General features: G+C 39.8%; 1 protein-coding gene across 1 annotated transcript; it reads right to left on the reverse strand.

Moving 5' to 3' along the window:
* Positions 1-25,034, reverse strand: PCF11 (PCF11 cleavage and polyadenylation factor subunit). Its single transcript, XM_090030674.1, has 16 exons — positions 24,615-25,034; positions 19,743-19,868; positions 17,034-17,222; positions 16,391-16,585; positions 14,113-15,212; positions 13,647-13,836; positions 13,165-13,552; positions 11,227-12,830; positions 8,741-8,849; positions 7,384-7,479; positions 6,675-6,789; positions 5,859-6,042; positions 5,533-5,688; positions 2,791-2,883; positions 1,713-1,748; positions 1-1,133 (listed from the first exon to the last, which is right to left on the reverse strand). Exons 1-16 carry the CDS (start codon positions 24,792-24,794, stop codon positions 915-917), a joined length of 4,980 nt encoding a protein of 1,659 aa, XP_089886800.1. The 5' UTR covers positions 24,795-25,034; the 3' UTR covers positions 1-914.
* Positions 25,035-25,138: the final 104 nt, after the last annotated feature.

Genomic DNA, 25,138 nt, shown 5'->3' on the forward strand with positions numbered 1-25,138 from the left:
TATGCTTCATTCTATTTATTACATGTAAGAAATATTAACATCTTATGGGTATTCCTGTTTACCATCTAAATCCAGTCATAACCAACAAAGGAAAAAGGTTAACCATGTTTCAAAATGAGCATTAATTTTCTTCTTCTGTAACTTAAAACATTTTTTTCAGTTGTACTAAATGTTTTTTGTGTGCTTGACTACTCGGAAAAAGATAATTAAAAAAAAAAAATCTGTCCCCAACTACTAAGTATATTGGTTTATTAATCAAATGGTTGTTGGCACTTGTGTCCACAATCAATCACGGTTTTGTTAACTCTCCCTCCACTCCAGAACTATCTTTTAAGTTACTCTCTTTATATCTGGGTATGTATGCAAATTTGTTCAATTACATTTAATAAGAAAAGAAGTCTAGGGTTGCTATTTGAGAAAGTTTTTGAATTGCTTTCCTTGATAATCTTCCTCTGAAGCCAAAAAACTTTTCAGTTATTTTGTTTTTCAGAATCCTACTTAGCAACAGGTCTAAGTTGAGGTCTCTGTTTAAATCCACTTAAACCAAACAAAATGTACACTGTCTTCATTCGATGGTGTGCATAAACATTACACTCCATATATAGCAAAAATATCTTTTATTTTATAATTTACATTTCAACAAGTGAAAATTGTACATTTTTGTTTACATATACAGTTCCATATTCCATTAAATTTGCACGCTTCTACAGAACTTTCACACAATGGACACCTGAAACTGTGCAGGCAGTAAGAAAGTCAAATACAAAAATGTATTTATTAACCAAACAGTAGCTGGGGCCCTGCCCCAGGTGATCATTTTATTTCATATAAAAAGTATATGCCTTCGAGAGTTAACACAACAGATCCTCTGTATAAAAAAAAAAAAAAAAAAAAAAAATCATACCTCAGTTTATTTAAACTGATTCAACCTCTTCAGGCTCTGTTTTAATATCTGTAGATGCAGGTGTGCTCTCTTCCGTACAGGCAGCAGGTGTGTCCACTGGTGGTTCTGTAACTGTAGGGCTGTTACAGGCTGGCTCTTCTGTTTCTTGTTTGACAATGTTCAACATAATATTTAATGGATTTTCTACTGGGGTCTTGCTGGGAGATGGCGTGCAATCAAATGACGATGTCTGCAAAATGAAAATTAACAATCCACATAGGATTTTAAAACACACCACTTTGATAGTCTTCATCTATAACCTAAAAGTACTAGAGGGAGTAGGGAAAGCAGTAAATGCACACACTACAAAGGTTCTCACCAGAATGGTTTTCAGTACTATCACAATACAGCCTAAAATAATAAATACTCCCTAAATAAATAAATAGCATGCACAACAGGAATAAGTGTGATATGTAACCACAAAGCATGCCTTTCATTACCCCCTTTAGCAGACTCCTCACACACAAAAACCCTGCTGCCAATACAATAAGAAAAGCCCTGTATTTTCTGTTTCTAGCTTCTGTATAAATGGCATTTAAACATGGCAAGCTGACATGCCATATCACCACTAAAATAAGATAAAAGCTTCCTAGCTAATTCTGAATTATAAACTTGTCATTACCAGGTCAGCAGTTCTTTGTCTAGTCATTGGTATTAGAATGGATGTATTCAGAGCGTGCCACCCATGCTCACTGCAAAGCTATGAGACTATACAAAACAAGTTCACAATAAAATATTTAAAAATATACAAAAATAAGGATGTGCTTACATTCTGGTAATCTTCATAACATGATGGATGGTAAATCTACAAAAAGCAAGTAAACCATGTAAATGCTCACAAATACCCATTATGCAGCTGTTGTACTGGGTACGAACAGAGCAGTCTGACTATACACCCAGACACCACAGGCCTGTGGCTTCCCCACTTTTTCTATGCCTGATTTCTAATGCCTAAAGATGACTTGAGGAGAAAAATGTTACCTCTAACAATAAATAAATGGAATCCCCCTGCAAATATTTAACATCAGACTTCACATACCCCACACCAAAGCTACCAGCTCTGAGCCTTAATATCACAGGATCATAGTGCTTAGGGGTCGGAAGGGACCCAAACAGATCAGCAGGTCCAACCGCCTGCCCAGGCAAGAATGGGTGCTGGTCACATCACCACAGCCAAATATCTGTCCAGCCTCCTCTTGAAGACCCCCAAGGTAGAAGAGAGCAACACCTCACTTGGGAGCCTTAAAGAGAGAGAATGAGGCTAGAGCCAGTAACTTCAAGAAGCAAGTCATTCAAAGCTCTGGACATATGTATTACTTCTCAACTTCTACCTCACCCTCTCGCAACCTGTAGGTACAAATACTTTAAATGATTAAGAAAGGTATAGCTTCCATCAAATATATTTGTATGCCATTCTGAACCCATTTTTATATATTGGTGCACAGACACGAGGCTGAGGTCAACATAAATGATGACCACATTCTTCCATCACGTTTAGGAAAAGTTATGTGAAAGTTTGATCTATGCTGGCAATTCTAAATCCAGTATAACTTAACACTAAATCAGTAACTACGCGTCCACATATATCCATACTATATTAATGGCACTGCAGCATCGAGTGCTGAAGATACGGGTGGGCAAGCCAAATATCTCTATGCCAAGGTACCAGCACTTCAAGAGTTCCCATGAAGTTGATGCTTTGGCATACAGTGGGGGCAAAAAAGCAGCAGCAGAACCCTTCAAGGCTGAGCTCTCCTCTTCACCCACTCCTCTTCTAGCACATTTTTGTTTAACCAAAACTGCTCCCTAGCTTTTAGTGATCAAGTGTCTGCATGTGTTCAAATTACCTTTTCATCTACTCTAATGGCATTCTTTAGATGCCATTCTTCTTCTTCCTCATCCCAATATTGTTCAAATTGCTCTTGACAAATTTCACAGCTCTGAAAGTTTATAAAAATGACAGTTACAAGTAAGAATACAAATTTACAAGCATTTAAAACCTTTTATTTGTGCTTAACAATTTCTAAGGAGGCACATAACTGCAGTTAATTAAGGAAAACTGGACTTTGTAACAATCACAGCAAATACGCTAAATAAAATTATTTTTTTAACTGCATTATTAATAGAAATGGATCATTATATTTGTTCACTTGCAACTTGCAAAATAAAGATTAATGGAAAAACTGAGAGCTTGTCTAAATGGGAGATTCTCCAGAAAACTGACAATCTACCAAATGTGGGCAGACCTTAGGTTAAGGTGCATTAAACCCCATGTAGACTGATTCAGTTAACAAAATAGCTTCAAGATCACCATACAGCAGTCTATGGCTGCTTTACTCTGAAAGGGAGCTCTCTCTCAGAGGTTTAACATTGTTCAGCTTATGCACATTGTCTGTGAACCTTCAGCAATTCACTTTACTTTTATCAACAGTGCCCCTGCAGGCAAGCCATGATAATCAGATTCCACATTCAGTTTAATGGTGCCGTATTCAGTCTGCTAAAAATTACTCACGTCGGCTCTCTACATGCAGAAATAACTAGGTCTTCCAAATTTAAAAACAGAATTCTCCCAAGTTGTCTGCCTTTAAGCCCCCAAACCAATCCGCATCAACCCCACTCCCTACTTAAGGTGCCTAGAAACATCACGTGCCTTCCCCCTTAGCCTAAGTATTTCCCTAGAGGCTTACGCTTAAGTTTTCTGAGTAGCTAAGAAGTTTGAGAGGCTAGGGGACTTAATTCCTGTCCAAATTCCAATGCAATCCAACTCTAATCTAGAAACACCTAAACTTCACTTAAGCCCAGGATTTATTAAGTACTTACAAAACATGCCTAGAGCCTGTTGGACCACAACAGAACTGAGCTCAAGTAAATGGCACAGCATCCACGCTGACTTTCACTCTCCAACATGGGGGGGAGGGAGGAGTGACATCCATCTTTAAAAGCACAACAGCTTCCAGATAAATCAGGATTATAACACTCAACCAGGAAGTGGGAAATAAGCAGGGATCCTGGTTTTCTCTAATTTAAAAAAATCCCCAATTTTTGGTTTTAAAAAAAGTAACCCCACATGCACATTTTCCTGTGATTAAAGTGAAACACCACTAATATAAAGATCAATATATTAGTAGTGTTTCATTTAAATGAAAATGTGGATTTGGGGTTACTTCTTTTAAACTGAAAATTGGGGATTTTTTTAAATCAGAGAAAAGCAGGATCCCTGGAAATGAGTATCCCTCCAGGATCGCTTTTATCTGAGGTGATTCAAATCCATATCTCCCACTTCCCAGGACAGCAGACTAACCACCAGGCTGTAGACAACAGATTGAATGGAGGCAACCCCTATTCTTCTTACTGAAGCTCTGCCACTGGGGGGCCAACACTGCAGCATTCATGGAGCTAAGAAAGCAAGCAGTAGCAACTGATTCTGTAGCACTGGCAGGAAGAAACTTGGCTCCTGATTCAAAGGTCGTTCCTCTGTAACCAATGATTGGCCTCAACACAAAAGGCTGGGTTTCAGCCCCTACTCCCTGGGGATCGTCTCTAGCACTGCAGAGTCAGGCCCTCTCTTGCTCACTTTTCTTTATTACTCCACATTCTTTTTCTCCAAAGTGGCCCGGTTCCAACCAAAAGTGTCAGGTACCCTCACAATCTGCTTGCGTCCATATAACCCAGTAAATAGGACACTTCATAGGAGATGAAAGAAATTTGTTTGAACCCTCCCCCTCAGGTTCAAGGGCGACTATAGTTCACATCTCCCAGTTCCTAGCCAACTGCACCAAACTATTATGCAAAGAGTGGGTGGCAGCAACCACCATAACTGGCTGTAACTGAATGAAAGTTCCAGGGCTCACTCTGCTGTCACCTGAATTCAATACTGCTACTGATGTAGACATTTGCCCAATGACATTATGGATTTTGAGATGACAGAGGCAGCCATGTGCAACCTTGGGCTTAGCCCTTAAACTTTGGAGAAGTGGAGTTCAGATGCACCCCATGTCCCCACCACTGCCTGTGGCACCTCCTTGTTGAGCACTTAGCTGCTCTGACCTGCCTTCAGAGACAACTCATTCCCTCCAACTACGAGATGCCTAACCATGTTTATTCGTCCATCATCCTAAGCCAGACAACTAATTTTGCCTAGTTTCTGGGTGCTGCAATTCCTGAGTGCAATGATTAAAAGAAGAATTTGACTCTGGCCCTTAGCTCTCACCCATGATAGGACTTATAACCCAGCTGACTCCTTTAGCTATGAGACTTCTTTGAGTGAGGATTGCATATAAATGTTTTAAGGGGCTCTAAATTTGTCCCACAAGGAACTCTTTCAATGTATTTATTTAAACAATTCATCCCATTTCACATGCACAGCTGTTACATGGAATTATATCACAGAATCCTAGAAAATGATGGTCTGAAATTTATGCTCTGACTTAAGTACATTTTAATACTTCTAGGTACATTTCTAAAGTAACTTTATTAGGATGGTATAGGGTATACATTAAAATACCTAGGAATAAAAAGCAAAGTCCTTGAAATATTTTGTAGATTAGGTCATTCACACCATCAATGCCACTTTAAACATGAATCTTTACCTCATCTGCTCCAGCTGGTCCAGCAGGTACACTCTGAAACTCTTTCTCTTTAGCAGCTTCTTGTGTTTTCAACACAACTTCTTCATGTGCTTTTTCAAAAAACTGGCTCTTTGCGCGCTCCTCCAGATCAGCTATTTCTTCAAATTCTATCCAATCCTAAGAGGAAGAGAAAAGTTAATATTTAGGCCTTAAGTAATCATAACTTCAGTGTTTAACACATTTATTTAATACAGCTATACGGAAGGCAAGTGAAAGGCAAGTGAATGCAGAATTTGGCTTTTTCTTTAGCAAGACACTGATAAACAGACACTACCGTATATACTTACTGTTAAACTGTAGTACCACCTTCTGTGAGTAACCTTTCTACTAACATCTTTTTCGGTGCGATTTTGTCGATAATGCCAGTCTAAATGATCTGCATAAACATCTGTTTGTGAAGTGGTGAACCTCATTCCACAAGAATAACACTGAATGCCAGTGTATAGTCGATTTATGACGCTATCATAACGCCTACAAAGATAAAGTTAGAAAGTCTTAACATTTTTGAGTTAAAAAATTGAAACTTTAGAAGTAAATGGGGAAGAAAACATTACACTGTTTTGGATTCTCAGCTTACAAAATAGAGGTTAATATGTAGCTAAAACAAGTGTACGATGGAGCAGATTTCCAGTGTGTTTAAGACTGTGACCAACTTGAAATTAAATCAAACAGCAAGAGGTTCCTGAGGTATCCATTCAGGAAAGGTGAACTACCACATTAGCAATTTTACATCTAGTGGTTCAAGAAGCTCATCAATGAGCTAATGTAAATGAGCCCAACCTTGCAAACCTTTGCTCAAATAAGTTAGTTCCACAGACTTCTGTAAGCATTATAAACTTGGTTGAAACAAACAAACAAAAATCAACTTTTCAAAAAAAAATTAAATGTCTATTTCAAATGTAAAATGTTCTCCCTTTGTATATATTTTCTTATTAATGAACACAATAATGAAATTCATAATTTGTATGCCTTAGTGAAACACTGAAGTGGCATCTCACAATCTTCTATGAAGATGTCTTAGGTCAGAAAGAATTAAACTACTGAGATATCAGCATATCATGATTACCCTTACTTATATTATTAAACCACGTGAGCATACATACTGTTTCAATTCTTCAACTGTGAAGTTAGTAAGGTCTGGGACATCTTGATCTTCGCTCTGGTCTTGGTCATCCTCCTCCTCCTCAGGAGCTGGCTGCGGAGCAGTTTCATTTGCTTCTAGAAAGCACAGATGGAAAACAGTCCAACTGGTAAGAGACCGTTCTAAAACTGCCCTACTTAATTTAATTATTTAGTTTATTTGGTGACTAAGCTGAATACAAGCAATACTGAGTCAATCCTCTTATTAGAACAGCTTAAAACAAAGGTGACATTTAAATAGGCAGATATCAATCTGAATTTCAGGAAGTGGTAATAAAATGCTTTATCCCGGCCATTCATTTTAAAAAATAATCTGTAACAGACAAGCTGAAGATACTTCAAATATTAATACATTCTAAAAAAATTATATGTAGTTAAGCTAACAGGGAATGGCACAGAAGTATAAATCATGTTATAACCTGACAATATTGATCAGCTAAAAGACAGGATAAATTTTAAAGTTAGGTCACTAACATTTTTATTTGGTGTGCTAAGATATTCATTCCCAAATGACAAGACCATAGAACAAAGTTAAAGGTTTATAACGTATGCAAGGCATTAAAATACCTTTTAAGCTAGAAAATTAGATCATTTTTTATCTGGACTTTTATTGGAAGTTGTGCACTAAAGTTATATCAAAAAGGAGAATAAGAACATAAAACCTGTACATACGTGCTGAAGTGGAATCAGTTTTTGACAATTTGAGGATTCCTGTAGAAACCAGTTTAGAGAATAACTCATTTACATCAAGCTGACCAAGGTGATTATCTGGATATGAAAGTGGAAAAGTCCGGACGAAAAAAGAGTATCAATGCTACATCTCCAATGCTTTAAAAAAAACCATGTCAATTATCTTTACTTATTTTAATTGTATTAACATTTTCTTTAAATCTATTAGATTCTAAATCTTAAGCAGAGGTCCACAACCATCCAGCAGCTTGTTACCTGGCCATAAGCTGTGGGCTGGAAGTCTCTGTCCCTCCCCACACTCCCAGCAGCTAGCTGTCAGACTTCCAACCCCTCTGCAACAAGACTAAACTTAGAATATGCAGCAGAAGAGATGGACAACACAACACAGCACAGCTCAGCTATGTGACATCCTCCCCATAACAGATAGAAACTCAGCAGGTAGTATGAGACTTTACAGGCCAGGCCGAACCCGCATGCTGTAGGTTGCTAGCCCCTATCCTGGAACATTTATTATGCAATCCATCTATTACAAAATAAAAAGGTGGCCCTCATATACACAAGCTGCATCACAGGCCTTTTGCTATTCCTTTCCCCACAGCAAGTTTTTACTTTTCAGTCAAGTTCTATTCTTTTTTTGTGCTTTTCTGATGCCTGGCTAGTCAACTTCCCTTTGCAGTCTCTCCCTCAGAGTAGAAAGGGGTTTAGTGCTATTCAGCATGCCATCCAAAGAATTGTTCAGACACAGATGCTCTAAAAGAATATGATCTATTTTCTCAGTCTAGTTCTAGGCACTGTAAGCACAGTCGATTTAATGGCACAGTTCATTCCTGCCATGTTGGAAACTTTGTTAGTAAGGTGATGTGATGTGCTGAAATGAACTGCTCATTTTAGCTCTTGCTATAAGCCAACCCACTGCTTCTCCATGCTGCTTTCCTACAAGCAGGGCAGAATTTTACTTTCAGCACTATTACATACCAAATAATTCTGGATATGTAAACTAACAGCAGCTGTACCCTGTGCATGGATGACAGGACAGCTCCAAAAGCAAATTCAGGTCCAGAACAGGTATTTATTAACAATTCAGTAAGCCTTTTCCCAGGTGTTCCAAACTAACAACAGGAAGCAACAAGCTGCCTAATACATTATGCTCTTAAATACTATGGCCCGCAACAAGAAAAAGAATTTTAAAAAACTAACCTAATTATATACCAGTTAAATTATTAACCAATAACACAGCAGCTCATTTGTTTAAAAATTCCAACACCACATTTGTGCTTTTAAAGAAATGCACATTTGTTTAAAAAGTCCAGTTTTCTTTTAAAAAAAATGTTGGAAATACCTGCTTGATTTGGAAGAAAACCTCCAGGATTTTGTCCACGTACTGGTAAATACTGTTGACCTTGACCATATGGTACAGGTTGACCAGAAGGTACAGACAGAACAGGAACCTATAAAAGTAAACAGCTGAGTATTGATTTCACAGCTATTTGATTCACAAAAAATTTTACTATCAACTTCTAGATGCAATCATTACTTTTTACATAAGTTTATCTCCATTTAAGGAGACTACTTCCATGCATTTTTAAAGTCTCCTTATTTGACTAAGCAGCATTTCAACTGTATGTTGATTTACAAAGCCTAAAGAAACAAACTAAGAAAAATTACAAAATTCTATGCTTACTGATTTAAAGAGCAATTATTTTATTTTTTTTAGACATCCAGGCTACATGTTTTGAACTTGCTTCTTAATGCAGTACTTAAACATTTTGGGGTTTTTTAAACTGCTCCTTTTTAGCCAAAACTAGACACTAAAGCAAAGCTATTTGGAGCTTACAAAGAAATCTGACTGGCAATGTGAATTAAACTGATTCTGATTTTTAACTAGAAAACAATATGGAATTAAAACTGCATAAAAATATTAATCAGATTTAGGGGGAGGGGTTATTTTGGGTATTCACTTTTAACAGAATGTCTTCTGCAACCATGTAAGTCCCTTCAGCATACAGGTCTCAATTTAATCAGCTGTCTTGGTGGTTCATCTTGAAAACTTTATCCCTATGCACAGCAGGAGGACACTTGACCAGTATTTGTCAAGACTAGTTAATTCTACATGACATTCATTTTATTACCTTTAGTATGAAAAAAAATGCTTCTATGTTCAATTAAAAAAAAATGATTTTTTTTTCACACTGATGTTCGGTAACAACGAGGGTGGCCATTCATCCAGTTTTATAGAAGACAGCCGGGTTTTCTGCTACTCTGTCCTATTGATATGAAACCAGACACCTTTATGTCCTCTATTTTCTTCCACAGACTTCCACCAGTCTGACAAAGGCATCCGCTTTCGTATCAATAGGACACAGCAGCAGAAAACCAAGCTGTCCTCTATAAAACCAAACCAATGGTCACCCTAGTAACAACTAGGGATGTAAATACCGTCCCAAAAAAAATCTGTTTAACCTAGCCTAATTATATTGTTTAAACAACAAATAACAGCAGCTCAAACATGCTTGCTGCTTAGAGCCAGGCCCTTGGGGAGGGGGTAGAGAAGGGGGGAAAGGAGGCGGTTGCAAGCCCCACCAGGCAGCATACCAGCATACTCAGGAAGCAGCAGGCTGGAAGGGAGAACACTTGGGAATGAGCAGCTAATTGCTTAATCGTTATTAGGCTGCCCAGCCTATTCTTTTTTAACCTCATAGGCGAGGAGGATACTAATCCTGCCCCCCCACCCTACTGCTGGGACACCATGTGGTTTCTCATCCCCCACCCCCTTCTATGCCAGACTGTGTACCCTGGCTCCTGCAAACAATAAGCTTAACTAGTTATCACTGGGCTTATGGTTAAACAATCATTTAATTTTTCACATCCCCAGTAACCGCCTAAAGAAGGGAATCTCTCTCAAAGAGTCATTGATGTGGACACTTAATGAACCATGTCACCTAAACTGACAGCTGTCACCCAACAAAACTTATTTCCCAAAAATTTAACTCCATCATGGAGCTACAAAAGTTAGTTGCAGCTGTCAAATGGGGTAGCTAAACCAGTCTATGCTCAATGCTTATGATCTAAAGCAGTGGTTCTCAACCATTTTCTGTACCAGGACCAATTTGTAAACATCAATGCCCAGTCCCAACCCAGTGCCCCTCACTCTGGACCCACTGCAGCCTGCTCCCAGCCGCCCAGTATACGGGGTGGGGGTGAGGGCATGAGATGTCCCAAACAGACCCTCACAAGCTAAAGCTGTCAACATGCAAGGAAAAAGCCACCATTTCCCACATTTTTCTCCTTTAAAGGAGAATCCATTTTTCAAGTTCGTTCGCCACCCTTTCATATATTCTTGTGACCCCACTTTTGGGTCATGACCCATGGGATGAAAAACGCTGATCTAAACTAAAGGTACAGGTATGCTCCCTGTTTTGTATTAAAATGTTCTCAATAACAATCTATAAAACTCATTTATCTTTGCATTTAGCTAGGCAGTAGAAAAAAGAACCTTATTTTTATCGTTATACTTGTAATGGTAAACTCGGCAGATCTTTAAAAAAAAAGGGAAATGTTTACATTTTTCTAAGATTTTATGTAAAACAAGTAAGACTGCTTTTCTGAACAACGCGACAAGCGAAGTCCAAAATTTTCCTTTAAAATAGTTATGTAATCTACAGAAAATTATTGATATATAGGAATTAAAGCATATTTTTATTTTGAAACCACCTATGGATTAGAGGTCTTCTAATCTCTAATAAAACCATGTTTTGGGGATATGTAGAGAAGAAACCTGTAACACTTTCTCAATAGACAAAATGGCTTATTTAGACAAGTTCTTACCTGATGTGGTTGCTGAGCATTTCCTACTGACATTGAATTGGGCATATTACTGAAGTTTCCATATTGAGGACCCCGAAGATTCTTGTCATCAAAGTAATGTCCAGATGCTCTGTTGAGCAGACTGGGGTAGTTCTGTGCTGTAGGGCCAACTGGCCCATTAAAATTTGGTCCTTGAGAGCCATCAAACATTTCAGGTCTCTGGAATTGCATACCATGGGATGGTCCATTGTAAGTCTGATTGGGATGTTCACTGTATGGACCAGTTTGCCCATAAGGTGATGTTTCTAGTCTGGAGGCAGGATGATTTGCTACATTTTCAAACCTTGGACCTTGGAGACCAAGAGGCATGTCAAACCTTGAAGCCTGCTGGTGTTGAGGGCCATCAAATCTTTGAGGTATCGCTGTATCAAATCGTGCCTGTTGACCAGGCAGTCCCTCAAACCGAGGAGGAGTTTGCTGACCTGGTGCCCTTTCAAATCGTGGGCCAGGTTGTCCATGTAATCCTTCAAATCTTTGCAAGAGAGACAGCTGGCCAGGTTGACCATCAAATCTGGACGAATGGCAGCCATCAAATCTTGGACCAGTTTGACCTAGAGGACCTTCAAACCTAAGTCCACCCCCAGTCTGAACTGAAGGTCCCTCAAATCTAGGACCAACTCCTGGCTGGAGATGTGGCCCTTCAAACCTGAGACCACTCCCACCTGCCTGAACATGTGGCCCCACAGGCTGACCATGAGGCCCCTCAAACCTGAGACCACCCCCCGGTTGACCATGTGGTCCCAAAGGCTGACTATGTGGTCCTTCAAATCGCATACCACCTGCTGGTTGACCATGGGGCCCCAGTTGTTGTAAATGTGGTCCCTCAAACCTGAGGCCACCCCCTGGTTGGCTATGAGGTCCCATAGGTTGACCATGGGGTCCCTCAAATCTGAGACCACCCCCTGGATGAACACGAGGGCCCATAGGTTGACCATGAGGTCCCTCAAATCTGAGGCCACCTGATGGCTGACCACGAGGCCCCTCAAACCTGAGACTACCCACAGGCTGACCTGTAGGGCCCTCAAACCTGAGACTACCCACAGATGGGCCCGTAGGTCCCTCGAACCTCAAAGCATTCCCTACCTGCCCAAGAGGGCCCTCAAACCTGATTGCACCCCCTCCACCTACCTGCCCTGAGGGCCCCTCAAACCTAAGGCCACTGCCTATCTGTCCTGGTGGTCCATCAAACCGCATGCCACCCCCTCCTCCTGCCTGTCCTAATGGTCCGTCAAACTGAGGGGCACCCCCAGCACCAACCTGTCCTAGTGGCCCTTCAAACCTCAAAGAGGCCTGTGCAGGTGGCCCATCAATTCTAGAATTTGAGTTGTTAGATGGCCCATCAACAAAATGACTTGCTTGTCCATCTCCCCCTCCCCTCGAAACAGGCGGTCTAGATGGCCCATCAAACAGAGGCCTGTCCTCCATCAATGCAGTTATTCTCTGCTTTACTTCAATGCCTCCAAATCTTGACCCAGGACTGTCAGTAAATGCTGTTTTCTCTGGATCTTCATATCTAGATCTCTTGAAACGTTCACTGAACGGAGATCTTGGTTCTTCTCGAACACCTTTAAAAAACGAAAAAAAGTCACTACTTTTACTTAGTGAAATCTTTCAAGTCACCTATCATCCATACTATAAAAATTAAATATGTACCACTCTGTCCAAGCATTTGCCTGTCTTCAGGATTATTAAATTTGCAAAATCCCTCTCCATCAATTTTCTGGAATTCTGGTGTACTTTTCCCTTGTTGCCCAAACACATCTCTAAATTCATCTGATTCTCCCCAGCTATCATAAGGATCAAAGCTTTTAGAACTGCTTGTTCCTTTAGAGGAATTCTGCTCATCATGTCTTCGCTCACTTTCATGTGGTGAAAGATTATCAGTGAAAGGTCTATTACCCGATATCGGAGAATGCCGTCTTGACCTTTCTCCAAACTGCTCTTTTCGGTCAAACTGTGCTCGTTTTTTTGCTTGCTCGCATTCCAGTCCAGAAAGCAATGCGTCCGTCAAGTGGTAGTCTAAAATATCATCAGGATCCAACAAATCAAGCCTCGGAAATGCATGTTGAACTTGTGTTCTTTTCAATTTAGCTTTATGCTCATAGTATGTTAATTCAGCATCTGAAAGAAGGGGCTTCTTTTTCACGCCACATTTTTCATCTGTAGGACTATCCCACACATTGCATCTGTGCTTTCCTTCCTGATACTGGAACAACTGACGAATCTGATGAGCCACAACCAGGAACTCATCTTGTGTTATTTCACCAGACGCCAGACGTTCATTTGCCTACAAAGTAAGAAAAAGGAAAATACATTTTATATTTTGATTTTAAAACTTCTTAAACAATCTCTCTACAAGGATGGAGCTAACTGAATATTACTTTTTTGAGTAATTCTCTCTTGCTTGCAGAAGTCAGTTCTTTGGGAATCTGCAAATTGGCATCCACACTCAATCGATGCTGCAGTTTCGGTGCGCGAGGTGACAAAATTCCTTTACCAGCTGCCCAATTTTCCCTATGCCTTTGATGTGGTGATTTACCAAGTCCTTGATGTTCTTCACTCTGTTGTAAGCTGAAAACAAAAAACGAGAAAATTTAAAACAAATTATTTTTAATAAAAACAGACATTACTCATTACAGTCCTTATAACTTATCCCATTTATGGCTGCTACACCCCAGCCACTCTTATCAGAATTCCGACATTTTTTCACTGTTAACTATTTGAAATATATCAAGGCTGTGAACCCAGTTTCTCTGAAATGCCTAATGCTGCATCCCAAACTTGCTGAAGTCAATGACAAACTCCAACTGTTTTCACAAGGAACAAGCTCAAAAATCAGTAACTTACTTTTTACTTTCCTCCCAACCAGATTTCCACCTTTTGCTTGATTTGGGACCTTGCCAATTCTCCACATTCTCCTTTGGTTCTGGGGTGGATTTTGCAGAATGTTGATTTACAGTTTCCTGCGGTCTCTCATCTTGAGTTTTTTTCAATCTCCTCGGATCTCTCACATCTTGTTTAACGTTTCTCTTACTAGAGTTTCTTTCCTCTCTTGTGGTTTGGGTAAATTCCTCAGCATGAGACTGTTTAAGACCTGATTGACGAACCTTTCCAATTTTTGGAGTTGAGGAGGTAGGGGACAGACTCCTCAGTCTTCTTTTGGGCGATCGCCTATCTCTCCTCTTTGGAGAATGTGCAGATGGTGAACGAGACTTCGGAGAGCGTGATCGTGACCTTTTCCTATTACTGGATCGTCCAGGTTTTCCACCCTGTTTTTCTGAATCTTCTGTGTTGGCATCTTGTTTCTGTACAACACCGTTAATTACTTTATTTCTACTACCAACAGGTCTGTGTTCAGATGTCTTATGTTCCTCTTTTTCTTTTTTCTCTATACTTTTCCTCTTTTCTTTTGTGTCATCATCTTTAACATCTGGCTTCTCCTGAAGATGCTTTTTTAGTCTTGGATCTCTCTTACTAATATCAGACAATTTCATGTTTTCGCACGTTGGAGTTTTAGTATCTTTAGTATGGGATAATTTATTTTTCAAAGGGGATGGCGATTTAGATTTTGTTTCTGCCTGATCAAGTTCTTTCTTCTGTATTTTTTCATTTGATTTTACCTTTTCTTGCTTTGATGTGTTTTGTTTTTCAGGTTGCAGAGTTTTATTGACCTTGATATCAGACTGATTTGTTGTGGTTGACAGAAATTCTTTCCGATGACTTTGCTCTTTAGCATGAGAGGAATGCTGAGCCATCCTATTAAGTCGAGGATCTCTGTTCACTAATTTAATATCATGAACTTGAGGGATTGGAGAAGGTCTGCTCCTTTCAGATTGCACAGGGGAAGCTTTAACTGACATCTGAGGAGTTTGACACACATGTTGCTTGGAAGGTGCTGGAACTGGACTCATGGTAGATGTTCCTTGCTGAACACTAAGAGAAACCGCCTGAAAGATGGGGGGAGGGGAAAAGTGTTAGCCTGTAAGAAAGAAACCCTATTCATTTTAAAGTTATTCTGCTGTACCACATCTTGAAACTCAACTGCAGAATAAAAATATATTCACAGAAATTCCCTTGCATATTAAAATAAAGCAGTAACATTATAGAAAACAGCAGAGAAAGTAGAAATACAATAAATGTCAGTCCCACATAAGAGATTATTTAAAAGATCCCACTAAAAGATCAAGTAAAATTTCTTCTACTTGTATTTCATAGTTTTTCACCTTACCCTAGACACCCAAAAAGGTAAACAGTAAGCTACCTGATGTGCCAAATATTAAGTACTTATATAATTTAAATCAGTGCTGCTCAGCTTCCAGCCCAAAAGCCAAATTCAGTGCATGGGGCCACATCATTTGGCCTGAATGGAACCTTGCATACTGCATGACATGGCCGCAGGGCCACATCTTACATGGAGTCACTCCATAGCCAGATCCAGGATCTGAAGTCAGGCCAACTCACAAGACCACACCTGTACATCAACCCCAGGCTAGATTTACTTCAAGAACCAACCCATGCCACTCATACAGCCCACAGGGCTGGAGGATTGAGCACTAGTGGTTTAAATTGTTTATTTTTAACCACTTAAGAGTAGGAAAGATACAAATATAAGGAAACATGAAGGACAGCCGCCTTCAGGTTATTAGAAACAAGCGTGACATGATTACTCAAATTAAGGACCCGCCTTCCCAAGTTTGCACCACTTTAGAAACAGATGTTCTTTATACAAATTAATAAAATTCAAAAAGCTGCTTGTGTTCAACATTTATAGATACGGTATAGTGATTATCACAAGAAATGAGAAGATTAGCTCAGTGTTGCAGTACACGTCACCTTGGGGAGAAATCCAGCAGAAAGAACCTTTGCTTACTTCAGTTACGACTAAAATAATTATTAAGATAGTCTGTGAAATATACATTTGGTGCCAAGGCTCCTAAATTCTGCAATTAGAAATACTTTGCTACTTGGCAGAAACATTCTAAAATATCTACCCTTGTCAAAAAGTGAGAATCACGCAGTAGTCCATTCCCTATGGCAAACAGTGTAGCCAAGGAAGTGTTCAACACTTCCAAAAGCAAAATTAAAGCTTGCCACGCATGAGAAGACTCCAGACTACTCTACTCACCAATTGTGCTTTAGTCTGTTCTAGCTCCAGCTCTAATTTTTTCTGCTGAAGTTCTAACAACTGTTTTTGCTTTGCAAGCAGTTGCTGTCTTATTAGTTGCTCTTGTGTCAAATTCTTCTGTATTTCAGGAACAGCTGGAGGAGTTGAGACACCAGACGAAGTGACTCCAGAGGTAGGTGTAGAAGGTTCCTCAGGCTAAAAATAAAAATAATTTTAAGATTACTATAGCTCATGAAGGAAACAAAGTCAGGTGTTTCAAAACTAACTGATTTCGATTAGTAATAAAACAATATTTAATTTATATGATAATCAGCATCTGTACAGCAACTGTTTTTCAGTAAAAGCATTAGAACATTTAACATTTTGCTCAATTTGAGTTTGAAAGCATCACACCATATAAAATCATTTAATACAAAATAGATTATTAAAATTTAGCATTTTACCGTCCAGTTTTGATCAGTAAAAATGAACTCATTTAAACACCAGAAGCATCAAAACTCTGTTACCCATCCACCTAACCACATCACCTACTTCATCCTTCATCCAAATTCTTAATACTGGCTTCATTTCAGTAAACAAGGAAACACAATTAAACTATGTAGAATACTATCTGTTCATGCAGTTCATGCACATTCAAACTTACCGATTTATTTAAAAACTTAGGATTCACATGGATGCTAGAAGTATTCACATTTGGGGGTAGAGGTTTAATAGGCCAAGCAGGATCTAATGAGTTGACTCTGACATCAAGGGCATATAGCTTCTTCAAAGGGAAAATATCATCCCATGTAGAGCGTAATTTAAATAAACTTTTCCTAGTATTTTCATCCACCTAAAAACAATAGAACAATTCTATGGCTTGTTAAGTTAATATAAAAAAAGTTTTACAGTTTATTTGCAAAAAAATCTACCCTTCCAAATATGTTAGACCTGCATTGACTTAGAAGGCTCAATCTTAAAGAAGTGTTAGCAACTAGTTTAGTATAGTATTATAAAGTGCTTAAAGAAACACATCTTTTACATCAATCGTATCAAATACAGCACCGTTACAACCTAAGTTTTAACATATGCATGTGTGCATAAAATTCAATAAAAAAAACAAACAACCTAAAACAGCATAAATATATAAATGTGGAATTGTCTGAAGAGCACGTGAGGGTTTGGTAACATGCTACCACCCTCTTTAATAGGCTCTATTTAGGAGAACTTTTTATGTATTAAGAAATATGTTTTATTAGATTTTGCCAAATTACTGTAAAAAGAAGCTTAATCTAGTCCTAGTCATTTTACTGAAATTAAAAATGATTGATGAATATATTAAACACTGATAGAGTGAAAACTGCTAGCAAGCAAGTGAAGACATTGCTTACATTTCTGAATTACTGAGATTCCACACCAGAATTTAGACACTACCTGGGGCTTGCATGTCACAAAATCACAGCCAAAGTGTGCAGGAGAGGGCCAGCCCAAAAGCACTTTTATCATTGGAAAACAATATAAGCAAATGCACCAAAAAAACCAACCTAACATTATGTCAATTCAACTTTTGGTTCAGCCGTAAGATTACACAGAACCATAAACTATCATTTATAGTTTATGTGAATCTCAAAATATCCATGTATCCTTTTGCAAACTCTTTGAAGAGAGCAGATTATTCTACTACCAAGGAAACTAGAAATTTATATTAAAACAATATTTGTTTATTGACTTAAAGAATTTCCTTAGTTAACCGAGAGAGAAATTTGAAGACAGATAACACGTCTTCATACTTGTGTCCCAGTCCGTGTGTTATTTAATCAAATAATATCTGTTTTACAGGCCAGTTATTACTGCAGTATTTATAATTTCAACTCTACAAATTGTTAAAATGGGATGTGTGATAATTTGGAACGTTGTTTTGAATTCAGTCACTTGTATTACATATTGCAATCCTCCCGGAAAACTCTAGTTATTTTTGTTCAATGTAATAATTTTAAAATTTGCAAGAAAAAAAGCCTAATTAGAACAGAGCTGACAAACTGACTTCAATAATCATCTCTTAATAAACAATTTTTTTTAAAACAATGTCAGTCTTAGAGATCCAAAATGATTATAAATCAAGAGTTCATCGTATATTAGTACCAAATTATTAAAGGTGTATTTCCTCACAATATACAGACACACAAGAACAATTAAAACAAAATACCAAAAGGAATAGTTCTAAGCAGTGGGTATTAAAGGTATTAAGCTCAGAAATAATTAAACCAAAGAATGCTATAGTTTCAACGAGCTGAAGCATGATTTTCTTTATGAATGTTTGCAATGTTGCACTGAAACACCTGGGTACAACTTCTACTGTTGAGACCTGCCATCATAGCTTCATGTGAACCATTTTTAAATATTCTTTGTTCATCACTAACTCCCTGAAGTCACATACTAAAAAATATACTCATACTTAAAAATCTGTATATGAAGGGAAGTGTTAAAATAAATACCAAGATCCTAATACGAAGTGAAAAATCAGATGAATGTACATGAAATGTGAACCAAAATATTGACTGATTTCCTCTGTTAAATACAATATGCAGCGATACGGGCTAAGAGCCCATTTTCAGTTCACAATCGAAAGAGATTAAGGTCTAGTCCAATCTAAAAAATTATTCAGTCTGCCTGTTACTCTCTTATTGAGAGCAAAAGTAAATCAAATGCAGCAGTGAAACTTTAGATGAAACTAAAAACTCACTTGCAACGCAATAGTTATGCATTCTTAGCAAGTCTTTCACCAGACTTATAGCCTACCAAAAAAAAAAATATAGGAATGCGGCTGATAGCCACACTTCCTAGTCTAAGCACTCTTTTTTGCCACCTTAAATGCAAATTATTTAAAAATGAAAGCTAAATCCACTTCAAATACAAAAAACAAAAAACTCCACTCAGAAGCGCATACATTTTAAAAAGGTTTCCCCAATATGTCTTTGTACAAAGTATATTTCCTACCTTAAAATCAATTCAGAATTAATTTACCTGTACAGTGCAACAGATTTTTTTTTTTTTTTTAAATCAGGCAAGCATTGTACTAACTAGCACAAAAACAGCTAATGAAGACTGGCCTGGTAGGGCAGAAATTACTGAAATTTAGGTAAACTCATCTCTGGACCCTGTAAGCTGATATCATAACTTAAAATTTCTCAGAAACCAGCACAAAAAAAAACAAATGTCCTCTTAATGACACATAGTAGTAATAAAATTAATTGAAGAAAACATTAATTCTTACATTTCTCTGTCCAAAAAATCCAACACTGAAAACCAAGTATTTATTTATGCAGGAACAAACTCTGCTTAGAATACAGAACTTTTCTGAAAGCATATATACCTTTTCAAATACACAAATAAATGTTGCAACTAGGTTTTTAGTAAACGCAGTAAGATACTCTCTTCCAACATTCTTGACAATGGAATCCATAAGGTACATAACAGGAAGCTTCTCTGAAGGAGGAGCCTGGAGCAATAAGAAGAAACTGAGAAGTTTAGTATAACAACATGCACTCAAAAATGTTAAAGTTAAGGTATTATCAATCCCAAACAAAAATAGAGACCCCTATTTTGGTTCACACTAGAAATCAAAGGAATGTTACACATATGAAGAGTTGATATTCAAACTCAAAGTACCAGGCAGTGTTTCAACCACACAAAAAGGGTTTCAACTAATTGTTATGCTTGTGTACGAAAAAGATGGGGGGGAAAAAATGAGCCCAAGTGTTACTATTAAGGGTGCTGAACAAGCTGTTTCCGATCCATTTGAAAGAACTGATTAACATGAAATCACTATTAGCATCTGCTGGAACATCTAAAAAATTTAATTTGACCCAACTTAAAGCTGTTTATCTATATCTTGCATGTCAGAATCCTGGCAGAAAGCCCCAAAAATATTGAAGTTCTGTAGCTGTAAGTTAATGTCGAATACCACAGTCCCTTGGTAAAGAATATTCGGAATAAAGTTACTTCCTTGTAATCCGAACGAAAAACATGAGGAGTCTCATCCTCCCCTTGGCAGCTTCAGTTAGTAGGATGTTCATGGTGCAGGCAAAATATGCACCTAAAACACAGTTCTAAATCCAAGCAAAACTCAGTTATGCGCTTGATCATGTAAGTACAGATGAGCTTGTAACTGGCAACCACGATTTTCAGTGAAGACAGTCTTCAAACTCTGGGTACTCCATTACCAAACAAGCAGGATGGGTTTTGGGTTTTTTTGGTTTTCATTTTTTTTTTTTCTCAGAACTGATAACAAGTTTGTGCAACAGGAACAGTGTGGTGGTGTTGAAACTGGCACAGCAACTATGAACGCGCATGAAACCTTGCTGGCCCAAAGCAAAAGAAATTCAATGCCTACCATCAGCTTTCCCAAGCAGAAGGCACAGCAAATTTCCAGAAAGCATCAGCAGGTACACAGACTTGTTGGTGAGGACAACGTAAAAGACGCAACAGCATAAATTGTCCGTTGACTGTGCTCCCATACAGGAGCTTGCAGTGATACAACTTTTAAATTCCCATTCACCACCCCTTTAGTCAAGTGTTAAGTGAGAGTAAGTTTACTCATCAGTAACTTGAGCCAGGATTGGCTAAAAGATTGATCCATCATTAATAACACCTCAATTAAAAAAACCCATTGTCCAGACAAGTGTGTGGAAATGCTCTTGCTTTACAATTTTATTTAATACCTTCACCCCTGAAGGGGCTTAAGTAAACAAAGGGGAAAAATATATAGGACATTCTGAGTCCTTTAACTTTTGGGGGGTGAATCAGAGCCATGTACTGTCATACCTTCGGCAATTTCTTTTTTATATCAGGCTGGTATTCAATCTGGTCACTCCCTAAACTAGCTTAGATATGGAGGGGAAACTTTAATAAGCCTTTGATAGGTCTTTGCATATAACAGGAAACCAGGAGATGCATGGGACATGGAAATTAATTTCTGTAAATGAACAATATGACTTATGCAATAATGGCCCATTAATCAATGTTGAAAGCATGATTAACTGATCTAAAGTAACCACCAATGAAATAAAGTCACACCCCCTCTAGCCTTCAAAACCAAGGTTATAGGTTCAATGCTTCACAATACTAAAATGGCTGGAAGAGTTTGGGTTTCTTCTTCAAGGTAGTCCATAAAATAGTAAGTTAAAAATTGTATTTTTAAATTCTAAAAACATCTTGTTAAAAAGGAGGGGAAGGTTGTAATCAAATGTATAGCCTCTCTGATTTTCAAGGCACTTTCAGTGAAACATACATAGAGCTGTCTCACCCGCAAATGATAGTGTTATGTATTTTTTCAGTTCATCACTGAATGCATCTATACAGCTGAAAGTAGCTAAACTTTAAAGGCTAAGGCCTTGGGGGGGTCCATTAAAACTGGTAGCAAATCCCTTAAAAAAAGAAAAGAAAAAGAACCCACAACTGTCACCTTCATCAGGCATCAGATTGTGAAAAATAATCACATGTGGAACCACTCCATTCAGGTAAGGAAGCCTGTTTCCAAATCAACTTTTATAATTTAGGAGTTAAGTATTCAAAACTGAGTTTGCTGCATAAATTATTCAATGTCATTTTTAAGAATCAGGATTTAGATTAGGCTGAAATCTGTAAATCCTTGTTTCTGAAAGTATTTTTCAAAACTTCTAGAAAGCGTTCAGTTTAGCACAAAAGGGAAACTGGGAATCCTAGCTATGGTCATCATTGTGATTTTCAAGAGTCTCCTGGTTAAAGATACCCACAGGGCACCCACCAAAAATTAGGGAAGATCACCAAGATACCCAAAGATACTAGAACGTATTAAATATGGCGGTTAGCTTTCATTGCAGAACACCCACTGTTCTTTCTTTAAATCAGGTATGAAAGGTATTGTTGGAAATGTGTGGCTCTGTTCTTTTATTAGTTGCCCAAAAGATTTGCACCTTATACTTATATAAGATAGCTGAACCCCAGGTCACGCAACTTTTGAACACCTTTGGTTAAATAACCATGTTAGCAGAATACGTCTTAGAAACGGATTCTGCACTACACAATGGAAAATAAAAAGACAAATACATATTTCACACATTTTATTTACAAATTTTAAATACCAGTCACACATTTCATAACCATTTATTAAAAATGTAAAGCAGACCACTCAGTTTTACACTAAACAAGCTGTCTCCAGGCAACACTTTAAAAAGTGGCTTAATAAAGGAGATCAATTCCCCGGGAAAAACTAAAAACTTGCCTTCGTATAACCATAGTCACGAACAGTAACTATGCAATTCTAACCATAGATACAGGATTTAAAACATCTATAAAAACACTCATTGGGGGGAAGCTCCAAAACCACGCAGGAATGAAGATATTTGACAGCATTAGAATTCATAACAAATCATTGTATATGCACCCGCTGCCCCCTATTAGAAATAATGGTGAGATCGATTGTTATGAAATCAGCTCCCCAAAGAAATGGCAAAGCCCAGCCCCTGGTGACACTTAAAATTAGACTGGACAAAGATCTGAATACTTTTAAGAAGTCGTCCTGCACTGATGGAAAAAAATAAGATTAAATAATGTGAGGCCTCTAGTTCCCCCCTCTTAAGTACTGTAATTCTCACCATTATAAGCCACAATTTATAACCACAGAACAAAAACCCTACAATATTCCTAAATATAGAGGGAGCAGGAGAGAACAGAGCGGTTTTGCTTAGGGGTGGTAAAAAGAGTTTTTATAGCTAAAAAACTCTCTTGCTAAAAAAGGTGCAATAAACCCCCAGCCATGTGCCCACAGGCTGACTGATGTCAGCAACTGCCTGGGTTGGGCTCAGAGGGAGCCTCCTCTTTCCCTTCTTTTGCATCATGTGCCTCTCAGGCGCCATGTTAGGATCCTACAGGCTGCTGCTGTCTAGTCAGGGCAGATTTCTTCTCCCCCTCCCCAAACCTATAAGCTTTTCTAAAAAAAGAGAGAGAGATTAATGACACGCACGCACACAAACACACGCACCACTACGCTTCGAGTCAGAGCAGCAAATAAAATGTCCCGAGCAACTCAGCTAACCAGTCGGGGGAAAATAAAGCAACGCCCCCCACATAACTCCACCAAGCACACGCAGGTCTCCCGGCCACCCCAGGAAACTTGATCTGTGAGGGCCCCAATGTGAGCACCTCCATGTGGAGGGGAGGAAATGCTCCATAGAAAGGAAGGAAAAACTCCAGGGCAGAAGGGAATATTTAATAGGGGGCCGGGAGAATACTCCTAAATACTCCATTAAGTGGGGAGGAATATACTCTATAAGGGGAGACGAAAATATACTTCATATAGAGGGGGAAAAATAAATACTCCATGGGGGGAGAGAATATACTCCGGGGGGGGAGAGAATATACTCCGGGGGGGGGGGAGAGAATATACTCCGGGGGGGGGGGAGAGAATATACTCCGGGGGGGGACATACTCCATAAGTGGGGGGGGAGAAAGAATATACTCCATAAGTGGGGGGGAGAAAGAATATACTCCATAAGTGGGGGGGGGAAGAATATACTCCATAAGTGGGGGGGGGAGAAAGAATATACTCCATAAGTGGGGGGGGGAGAAAGAATATACTCCATAAGTGGGGGGGGAGAGAGAATATACTCCATAAGTGGGGGGGGAGAGAGAATATACTCCATAAGTGGGGGGGGAGAGAGAATATACTCCATAAGTGGGGGGGAGAGAGAATATACTCCATAAGTGGGGGTGGAGAGAGAATATACTCCATAAGTGGGGGGGGAAGAAGAACACACTCCATAAGGGGGGGAGAGAACACACTCCATAAAGGCAAAAAGAAATACTCCATGGGGGGGCGGGGGGGAATAATCCATATAGGGAAGGAGGAAAAAAAATTCTCCTTAAGGAAATGAAAAATTCTCCATAAAAGCAGGCGGGGGGGAGGGACATACTACTCCTATTTGGAGGGGCGGCAGCGCCCCGGAAGCGGGCGGCCTTTCCTACCCCGTGAGCCCCGGGGCCCGCCCGCAGCCGAAGGCCCCGCCGAGGCCGACCCTGCCCGTGCTCGTCACGGCGAGGCGCTGCCCAGGCCCGTCCGGGCCGCCATGTTGCGTGCGCCTCCCTCCCCCCCAGCCCGGGGTCCTGCCCGCCCCTCAAGCGCCCCCTCCTCCACCCGCCGCCCCCCCCCCCGGGGTCCTGTCCGCCCCCAGCGCTCGGGGAGGAGCGGGCGGAGCGAGATAAAAACCTTGGCGATTTGCGCCTCGATGAGGGAGACGATGTCCTTGGCGAAGGGCACGTTCTCCTCGGCCAGGATGGTCAGCATGTTGATATGCGGCTTGCTGTTGAACGTCAGGTCCTCCAGCGACGACTGGTAGTCGCGGCACGCGTCCTCCCGCGCCTCGCTGCCGCCCTCCGGGGCCGACATCGTCCGAGCGGGCCGCCGGACCCGCCCCGCCCGCCGCGCAGCGCCCCCCGCCTGCCCGACCCGCCCCCCGCCGCCGAGCGCCGCTGCCTCGCCGCCGCCGCTGCCGCCGCCGGGCTCCTCTACCGCATCCTCCGGGCCGGCGCCGCCGCCGTCTCCGTCTCCGTCTCACACGCACAAAATGGCGGCGGCGGCTCGCGGGCTCCTTCTTCCTTCAACCGTTGCGTCATGTGAAATTGTTCTAAGGGAGGGGGCGGGCGCTTGGGAACCCCCTTTTGTTCCCTGTCTGCCTTCTCATTGGCCCGCGCCGCGGACCCGCCGCTCCCCATTGGCTCCTTGGGACCGGA

This window comes from Crocodylus siamensis, chromosome 1, assembly GCF_052110815.1.
Source record: "Crocodylus siamensis isolate JL-2025a chromosome 1, ASM5211081v1, whole genome shotgun sequence".
NCBI classification, from domain to species: Eukaryota; Metazoa; Chordata; order Crocodylia; family Crocodylidae; genus Crocodylus; species Crocodylus siamensis.

Bases quoted from the DNA above. Each gene is read 5' to 3' on its own strand.
- PCF11 (XM_090030674.1), bottom strand. From the start codon at position 24,794: ATGTCGGCCCCGGAGGGCGGCAGCGAGGCGCGGGAGGACGCGTGCCGC. The intron at 13,837-14,112 runs GTAAGTTACTGA...TTTTGTTTTCAG, and splicing joins GGTTGGGAGGAAAGTAAAAA to CTTACAACAGAGTGAAGAAC. The intron at 1,134-1,712 runs GTAAGCACATCC...TTCATTTTGCAG, and splicing joins GTTATGAAGATTACCAGAAT to ACATCGTCATTTGATTGCAC.